At 36.8% G+C, this 10,520-nt stretch overlaps 1 protein-coding gene across 1 annotated transcript; it reads right to left on the bottom strand.

The window, feature by feature from the left end:
- Positions 1–2,333: 2,333 nt before the first annotated feature.
- On the bottom strand, positions 2,334–10,070 carry LOC311624831 (dynactin-associated protein-like; the record flags this gene model as incomplete). Its single annotated transcript, XM_084888429.1, has 3 exons — positions 2,334–2,738; positions 6,617–6,781; positions 10,014–10,070. 3 exons carry the CDS (start codon positions 10,068–10,070, stop codon positions 2,334–2,336), a joined length of 627 nt encoding a protein of 208 aa, XP_084744555.1.
- Positions 10,071–10,520: the final 450 nt, after the last annotated feature.

Here is a 10,520-nt window from a genome sequence, read left to right as displayed (position 1 = left end):
AATAAGTCTTATAAAAAAATTAAAAGAATTGAAACGACTCAATTTAAACAAAAATTGTCTAAAGTATTTTATTAATAGTAACATTTAAGAGTTAAATGTTCTTTTCTTGCAGATTCATGCCTTAAAAATTATCTTTCAAATATAAACATTTCAAATAAAATTTTATTGGAGTCCACTATATGCCAGGTGGATACAATAATAGGTAATACAGAAGGTCTATTGTCATGGATCTTACATAACACAAATCAGCTACCATTTACTCATTTGTTCAATGTATATTTTTAAATACTAATTTTGTTACAGGCTGAGGAAATCTTAATCTTATAAAATAAGTAGTATATGTATTTATTTACAAGTAAACTTCAGGTCATTTATCATTCTGATGATTAATAGATCTCTGAAAGAATTGGAAAATGGTAACTCAAAATCAGAAATGCAATGGTCTAATCAGTGATGTTTTAAACATCTCATAAAATATTCTTAACCAGAGCAACAAGGAGGGAAGTGAAGATCAATTTTTATTATAAGAAATCTAAATTAACAACATATGTACTAAAATGTCACCACTTCTAAGTACATATCTATTGTAATATGTAAAAGCTTAGGCAACCAGCTGACCCACAAATCACCTGGTAGCTATGATGTGCACTGACCACTAGGGGGCAGAAGCTCTATGCAGGAACTGCTGAGCAACAGCAACTTTACAGAGTGACCTATCACCCTCTGGGACACTTCAGGGGGTGTCAGACAGCCAGTTTCAGCCCAATCTCTGCAGGCCAAACCAAGCGTCCCCGCCAGTGCATGAATCCATGCACCAGGCCTCTAGTAATTAAAATAACTCAGCTAGTTAAAATTAACAATGAGTATCCTTTTAGGTTCAACTTTCAAAGATTTTAAATGATTTAAAATTTGTGCAGAAGCTTTAATTTTAAAGTTCTTCTTGAAAATATTTTTTACTATTTGATAAATGAAACATTCTGGTCTTGATCATATATGTAATCAATTACGTAGATTTATTTTGCACCTATCCATTTCCCCGAAAATAAGACAGTGTCTTATATTAATTTTTGCTCCCAAAGGTGCGCTAGGTCTTATTTTCAAGGGATGTCTTATTTTTCCATGAAGAAGAATACGGTACACATTTATTGTTAAATGAAAATAAAGGAAATTTATTACCTGTATACGGTACGGTAGTACGGTAGTTGTCAACACAAACCAGACAAACTGTGAATCCTACAGTATCAAGAATTTACTCATTTATTTAATGACAATCATGTCATCATCTTCTGGAACATCATCATAACAATCCAATTCCTGAATTTCCTGGTGAATTTCTTGTGACATAATGTTTATTATGTATATAATTTGTGTAGAGAGCAATGTTCTGAACTAAATATAATACATATTAAAATCTAAATGGACAATTTTATCGTAAGGTTTTTTATAAAACTTCTTTAATATTTCTTAAATTAACAATTTGGGTTACTTTTTCTATATGAAATTATGTTATTTTGAATGATAGCACCAATAGCAGTTCTTTAAAAACAGTTTTAATACATTTAGAAGTCCTCAGTGTTGATTTAGTGAAGATTGAAGTAATTATTCTATTATTCACTGTCTACATTCTTGTGAATAATGTAGCTACCATGATGTCTTCAAGTTACTGGAGGTATATAAATAGCAGTAAATATCTACTCAGCTATTGCAGAAGCAGTAGCTACAGTTTGAGGGAAAAGCTAGTGGGAGAAGACAGTTGTAGGTTAATCTGTAAAGATAACTAAAGGTTAACTTGCCACAAAAGAGAACATTTTGATGCCTGATGGTAGTTCTATTAGGTAAAGTGATCATATGGCATTTATAGTTGTAGGTTACAGGTTGATGAAGGAGACTGATGACTACTGTTATTGTAGGCTAAGTAGAAATTACAGTCATTGTAGGTTGAATGGACATGGTAGTGGTTGTAGATTCAACTAAAGTAAATACAGTTGTACATTAAAAGAGATGGTGGAAGTGATGATAGTTTTGGTTGTCTGCTAAGAAAAAGTTTTATCAAAATTTTATGTTACAGCCTTAGCTGGTTTGGCTCAGTAGATAGAATGTTGGCCTGCAGACTGAAGGGTTCCAGGTTTGATTCTGGTCAAGGGCATATGCCTGGGTTGCGGGCTCAAACCCCAGTAGGGGGCATGCAGGAGGCAGCTGATCAATAATTCCCTCTCATCATTGATGTTTCTATCTCTCTCTCTCTCCCTTCTTCTCTGAAATATATATATATATCAGATATATATATATTTTTTTTAATTTTATGTTATAATTGCAACTGTTGTAGATTCCATTTAAGTGGTTTTAATGGAAGTAGGAGTGATGGCTGTTGTGGTAGAAAGTTCATTTAAATGGGTGGAGGTTGTGGGTGCAGCTGAAGTGGGGGTTGTGGCTATTGTGGCTGTAGATTCAGTAGATGTTGAAATGGTTGTAGAGTCTGTTGAAGTGGCTACAGTTGTAGATTCAGTTGACATGGTGGTCACTATAGGTTGAGGACCAGCAGAGGTTTTTCCATGAATAGTAGTTACAGGCTCTCCATTGTCTGGGGACAGCTTGATAATAATGGAAGAGTTGTCATTTCCTCTGTTATTCACCAGGCAGATTATGAGTACTCCAATTGCTGTTGTTATCACACAGGCTAAGAAACAAGCCAAAAAGATGTTCCACAGAGTCCAATTACAACAGCAATTTTCTTTCACCTAAGAGTGTCAATGAAAATATTAGTAATAAAAGCAAAAAGTCTTGATTTATCATCCCTTTTGTATTGAATACAATTCAGTGCATTAACATTATTTGAATCCTTATAGTCTCTGAAGATATTTAGGCTTAAAGTCCAAGTTTTACCCAGGTGGAATTAATTGCATGCATTCTCTAACTTTGGAAGAAATCAAAATCTGCTAATATCTCATCTTCTCTTATTCTATTTTTCATTAATGGGTAGGGGGTTCATCTTTTCATGTAAGCAGAATGGCATTTTAAGAAATTCTCTGCCATACTCCTGATTCTCCGCTGGACATTGTCATTACCCCCACTGCTCCACTTTCAACATCACTTCCTCAAGAATCCAGGGTTCTAACCACCATCTCCTCTCCTTCCATCTTGTTTGTTCAATTATTCGTATAATAACCTTTCTTTACTTTTATTAAAATATTCAGCCCAGGATGGGTAGGAAGAGATCAACCAAAGGATTTGTATGCATATAAGCATAACTCATGGACATAGATAATAGAGTGGTGGAAGCCTGGGGTGAGGGGTGAGAGATAAGGGCTGAGGAGCAAGGGGTGAGGGTGAGCTATAGGAGGTCAATGGGAGACAAAAGGGAACATATGTAATACCTTCAACAATAAAGATTGTGTGGTGTGTTTTTTTAATTTCAGCTCAGCAGCCCTTGCTTCACTTATATCCCTCCTTATCCACCTTTTGTTCTATGTTCCATTGTTTCAATAGCACTTACTAATTCCCCAAAACCTCCCACAGCTTCTTTTCATTTCTTTTATCTGGCAAGCACGTGACATTCTACTTTCTCTGGACCTGCCCTTGAGCAGTCACACTTTGGGGAAAGTCAAGCACCTGGGCTGAGCAGAGTCAGGATAAATGTATGATCACCATTCTTGAATGGATTTTCTATACTTCTCTGCCATCCTATTATACTCTGTATGGCCAGATTATTATGATCTCTGAATGCGTAATAATCTGGCCACTCAGTGTATAGCCTATATATAATAAAAGGCTAATATGCAAATTGTCCCCTCCACCAGGAGTTCAGCCAGCAGGCAGGCCAGCCAACCGCCCATGTCTCCTCCCCCTGGCCAAGCTGTCCAGACTCCACTCATGCACAAATTCATGCACTGGGCCTCTAATATATATATGTATATGGGCTGCTTTACTAATATATATATATACACTAAGTGGCTAGATTATTATGATCTCTGAACACATAATAATCTGGCCACTCAGTATATATATTTACACAGCTTCTTCTTTTCATTTTTTAAATTTCAACCCAGTGTTCAGAGATCATAATAATCTGGCCACTCAGTGTATATATATTAGAGGCTTGATGCATGAATTCGTGCATGGGTGGGATCCAGCCAGCCTGGCCAGAAGAGAGGAGATGGGCAGTTGGCCAGCCTGCCTGCTGGCCAAATTCCTAGTGGAGGGGACAATTTACATATTATCCTTTTATTATATAGGATATACACTGAGTGGCCAGATTATTATGCGATCAGAGATCATAATAATCTGACCACTCAGTGTAGTTCTCTGATTATATTTCTCAATCTTCTTTCTCCTCAAACTTGTAATCTTCACCCTCCAGCCTTCACACATACATTGAGAGGGTTAACTTGAAATTCAGGCAGACAGGGCAGGGGTCCAGTGGGAAACAAAGACAGGTGGAACACAGGCAGGGGCAGACATGGCAGTTTGAGCAAGCCTATTCACAGAAACCAACCAAGAAGAAATAATAAAATGTTTCTAGACTCAAAGAGGGAGGCATGGAAAACCAAGGGAGGGTCTGCAACAATAAAGTAAACTGGCACACATAAACAGAGAGAGTTCAGGTCCATTGCTGGACAAGAACAATTGAGGGAATTAACATAGATAGACATAGAGTAGGCTTGTTGCAAATATATACTCCTGGACTACAAGGCTTGAGGGAGGGGACAGCCCATTATTGCTCCCCACTCCCATGAGGGGAGTCTGAATCTGCTTGTAATAAATTTTCCACACTTTTGCTTAAATCCTCTGGTCCCTAGAGCTCACTTTTTGGTGTCACAAGGCACGACCCTTGGGAAACACTTCGGCTCACCATTCTGGTGATCAATACTGTCCCTTCTCATTCCCATGAAATGACTTCACATCCTTCCTACTTCATTGGAAACTTGAAACCACCAAATGAAAACTTTTTTTAAATTGATTCATTTTAGAAAGAGGAAGGGAGAAAGAGAGAGAAACATTGATTTGCTGTTATACTTATTTATGAATTCATTGGTTGCTCCTTGTCATGTGCACTGACCGGAGATCAAACCCATAACCTTCACATGTTGGGACAATGCTCAACCAATTGAACTTCCCAGCCAGGGCCTCAAACTGAAAGTCTTTCAAAACCCCTTAAGTCCCAAACCTGCAAACCAAACATGCCTGGGCTCCACCTCTCTTTCTTCCCTGATTTACACAAGAGCAGCAAGCCCTCCTCCTGCGTGACACAGATCTGCCAATCTGTAATTGGTCCCACCCGCTCTGCACTTGCTTTTCTTTTGATTCCCCCTTTCTATTGGACTGACTACTTCACCACTTTCCTCTTCGTTGGATTCTTCTTTTTAACATTTAAACACACTCAAATCTCTCCCCATCTTAAACAAACAAAAAATGCATCATTTGATTCCAAATTCTATCTAGCTACTTCTCTTTCTCTGGAAAATGAAATTTCCTGACAGTTGTCTAAATGCAATGTCTCTGTCTGCATACTCTTCAATCCAAGTCAGTATGGCTTCTGCTTCTGTCATGCCATGAAATGCTTCCTAATAAAGTCATCAGGGACATCCATTCATTAAAATAGAAGTACCTATTTTAGCTCTTCTCTTATTTATACCCTCAGTAACATTTGCCACTGGAGGCCATTTCTCATTCTCTCTGTTGAATAGTCTCTTTCCTTTGCTTCTGTGATATTCCATTCTCATTGATTTCCTCCGAAACCCCTAGAATCTTCTTCTCGGTTTCTTTTGAAGGCTCTTAGGGGCTTTATTGTTGACATTCTCAGGCCCTTGTCTCTTTTCACTCTAAACCTAAGATCAACAAACAAGACTCAAACTCCTTCTACTGCTCATCTACAGCAAGATTTAGCAACAGAGGGTAGGAATTCTAGAGTCAGGGGAACCCAGCCAAACTTCCAAGCAGAATAAGCAATTTATAGTCAAGGTCAAGTTTCTAAGCTAGGGGTGAAGATTGAGAGATACTGGTACAGTCCTGAGGTGGAGTTCATTCAGCCAACCAATAGGGTCACAAACCAAGGAGAGCTGAGTCCAGTTTCCAAAGCTAGTGGGGAAAAATCTGCAGAACAGAGCCAGATTTCTATCAAGGTCATACGTGCCAGAGGAAGGAGACAAAAAGAAAGTGCCACCAACATGTTCAGAAGCTGTAACAATGTAAGAAAAGTGAGCACTCACCAATAGAGTAGGACCCTTGATGCTTTAACCATGACCCACTCTCCCATCGAAGACTAATTAGTGAATTAAGCTGCACACTGCCAACATATGTGCTCCTCTTCTCCTCCTCAACCCTGCATTTGTACTTTATATTTATTCCTTTGAATTTCACATATGTTCTCTATATATGGGAATACTTCAGTTCCCAACTAGGACATTGGCCTTTTGAAAACAGAGACTACAATGTATTTTCCTTCTTATGACCTGCCTCACAATGACTTATAATTTTTACAGCTAATATAGTAAAGGCTTACCATGAATGTGGGTGAATTAAATGATTAAATACATTTCCTGGGAAAGAATAAAACAAATACATTCCCATATAGGGCATGTCCCAACCTGAGTAAAAGCTGAAACACATACAACATTACCTGAGTTTGGGCTGATTCTGTGTGTTGGTATCCTGAATGTCCAATGACTCCTGGGCCCACACAGACCCCAGCTGAGTTGGGAGAGATATCACAGGTTATGTCACTTGAATGTGGACGCCAGCATGCAGAGCTATGAACCTCTTGGTCATTTGGACACGTGATTGACTGTGGAGATAAAGCGTAAGTGAATATGAAGATATGGTGATATATTTATCAAATTAAACTCTATTAAAAATAAACTTTTAAAAGGAACAAAGACTTCCAAAATAAATAAACGTTTTCTTATTATTCTATGAAAATAAAAAAATCTAGACAGATTACTAAACATCACATTTTAGCCAATTTTTGTAAGCGACTGATGTTCTACATCAGAAATGTGTATCATCTCCTCTTCTCCGTCATATTACAAGCATGTGTTAGATACCCTCATGTTGCAAGTTACTGTAGGTGGAGCATATATGTGGAAGCTTCTCTTTATATAAGGAATAAATGTTAGAACTAAAAAAAAGAACTGCTTGAAGCTTATCAGGTAAAACCTGTTAATGGTCATTTTTGGTAATGAGATTTTGAAGCAAAAAGTGTTGAATTTATTATTGTTATTATTATTATTAGTAGTAGTAGTAGTATTACCCCATAATAAACATAATAGCAAGCACTGGGGTCCATGCCTCCCAGGGTTAAGGTCAGAGTACTTTTCATTTCACTATACTACATATATAATAGTATATTGTTTTACTAAAGTACGATAATAGATTAATATAACATGTTCTATACTGCACTATACTAATAAAAATTATCATACAAAGAAACTTTGCATGATCTATGCCATGCTCTACACAATAGAACTTGCAAGCCCAGGACAGGGACACAGATGACAAACCATTTGTCCAGTTTGTGATATGGCTTTGCTGGCTTCCCCTTGGGCATAAAGGGTAAAAAGGTCTCTACTCTGGTTAATTTATATGCTCCTATAACAGGGAGAGAAAAGAGATTTGTGCATCATTAACAAATAATACAATAAATGCAAAATGTTGTTGAGAAAAAGGTGTGATACAAGTTAAACATGGGTGAGTTCAGTGGCAAATATTTGGGGGAAGAGGTGTGCTAAAAGAAGCAGAAGAACAAGACAAAGTGAAAATGAGAGAGGAATAGGTTCAGGAATTTATGGATTTTGATCAAAAGTTTTGTTACATCTCAAAAATACTGTGGAATCATCCGGGGCTCTTCAACTCATGGAATAATAACACTTTCTAGCTATGAGTCAAAGGCATCTTTACCTCTCCTGGCCTGTCTGCAAAGGGAGGACACTAACATACCCACTCAGAGATTTGCTGTGAGGATTTATGAGTAAATAACTTCCAAAGGGTTAGAGCAGTCAGACATAGAGTATGCACTCAATAAGTGTTAGCTATTGCTGTTGTTAGTATTAGTATTCATGTTTTCATTCCTACTGTTACGACTACTAGTTGTCTTCGATCATGTTCATTTGATCATTACTAGATAGCTATAAAATGGCTACTCCAACCGTCAGTAAGTTTCATAAAATTGTCAAACTGGATTGTATGTGGCCATTTGTCTATTAGGAACTTTCATGAACAATGCAAAAAATAAATAAATCATTGTTATTTAATACAGATAAAATGAAGTGCTCTCGGCAGTAAAGTGTTTGCTAGGTTAGCTTTTTCTAAATGCTATATACAGTATCAAGGAAATAAAGAAAACAGCTCTATGCTTTATTAAGCTTTAACCAAGCCCATGTTATTCACTACGTAAATTTGAGCAAAGTTGGACTTTCCTTTAATAACAACCTTGCCTAAGTGCTGGTTCTGTTGCTTTAGTTATTACCCAATTTGCCAAAGGCTGGTGATATTTTAGCATACTTTGTAAACAAAGTAAAACTCACTCACCAGGCCCATTTTCTAGAATGTACTGGCCCTGTTAAAGTCCCATCCCTTTCAGAAAAGGAAGATGATAGGTGGTGCTCGCTTCGGCAGCACATATACACTAAGGGTGCAGAACCTATAATCTAGGCTTGGCTTCTGAGTAATATTTTTACTGTGTTAGGTTTCTCTGAGTCTTAGTACAGGTAGAGTTTCTATACAAAATTGGAATAGTTGGAGTAATGGGAATAACATTTAATCCAATATTCAGCCTTCGTTAATAACAGCCAGAGGCAACTGAAGTGCATTAGCTGTAGTTACCAAAGAATGTTCTATATGTTTTTCCAGTAACTTTATAAGGATTAATTTATGATCTCCTACATCCCAACAGAGAAACAAAACACCAAAGTTTATTTTCTTTTGATTTATAATCTTCAAATAATCCTTAAAGTTCATTATTAAATTTAGTCTTCAGAGAAAAATATATTTATAGCTATGCTCTAAATGTCCTTAGTAAAGTGAAATAGTCAGCTGTCCAGATACATACTATAAAAACAACTTAAAATATCTATAAAGGTCTTCAAGTTTGTTGCTATCTAGAGAAACTATTAAGAAAATGATGAATATTTGGCTTAAGGTATTTTTTTCCCATTTGCATGTTCCAGCATCCTGAAGACCCAATCTTAGTATCTCAAACTCAGAAGAGACAAAGAGAACAATCTTTGTTCAATGATTCAAGACAAATCCCTTCTCTTCTGGTGAGCCAGGAATCACTATGGGAATCCTTTTAGTCCCTTAACACTGAGCAACAGCACTTTCTTCTTTGGCTTATATTGCAGGCCATGAATACAGGCTGAGAGACACAGCTCCAAATTGCAATGGCAAAACATTTCACTTATGCTTCAGGCAGTGAATTTTAACTTTCCATTTTAATTTTTAGCAAATATCCATCGAAGATTATTGGTTGAGACATAACCAGCTACATAAAAAGCACTTAACTATAGTATAGTGAAGGCTCGATTCCAGGTGGAAGACATTTTAAAACAGACAAAAGATTATACTTTTGTACAAAGTAGAAATGTTTAGAGGATTTCTTTCTTAGGTCTAAAGACAATATCCAGGATTCATAGCAGGATTTCCAACACACCTACAAATCTGAGTTCTGACGGATTTATAAATTATACATAAAATACAATCTCAAAACGAAACCAAAGTTGTTGAATGAAGAGGATAAATATAGAAAGTTAAATAGATTTATTCACATATCGTGTGGTCATAGAAATATTTCTAATGCTTTATATCAGTAACTATATAAAATAATTTCTAAAGTATAAATAGTAGGATATAGCATGAAAAGTTGAGGCAAATATATATAATACATGGCTACTCTTCCTTTCAGACAAGAATGCAAAATTATGACATTGACTACATAGTAGTAAAGAGACTAGATTGCTCTTAAATGCTGAAAACAATACTGACACATAAGCAAACTTTTAAAATAGAGCAACAATACTCACCGGTTGATTTTCAGACTGTTCAACATTTACTACGTATTTTCCATGTTTCCTGTCCATTTTTGAGTTTGCAATACTACAAGCTTAACTCCAAGAATGTTTTTCAACACATGCATTGCCCCTTATGCCTTTATAACCCGGAGAAATAATTAGAATGATTGATGAAAAATCAACTCTGATGCATCAGGGCAGGTGTGGATTAAAAAAATAACAAATAATTACCCAATAAAACAGGATCCACCTAAGAGAAGGAAATGAATTAATTACAGAAAGACACAAGAAAACCCATACTTCCGCTGAGAGGTCCTATGACTACCAACCTCAACAGAAAGGAACTCTGAAAATCTTATATAAGTTTTCTTTTCAATCCTTCGGTGAGACTGGGTGGGGCTAGCACCTAGAATTAGGCTTGCCCCCAAGGACAGAGACTGCCGGAAGTCAGGCTCCAAGTAAGAGCACGGACCTGGCGGCTCCCAGGGTGGAGACTGTTTCATCATCCTTGCTGATCCC

The sequence above is a fragment of the Pipistrellus hanaki genome (assembly GCF_964339955.1).
Source record: "Pipistrellus hanaki genome assembly, chromosome: 6".
Lineage (NCBI taxonomy): Eukaryota > Metazoa > Chordata > Mammalia > Chiroptera > Vespertilionidae > Pipistrellus > Pipistrellus hanaki.
The sequence above is the reverse complement of the archived record's forward strand: the minus strand, read 5'-3'. Positions and strand labels throughout refer to the sequence as shown.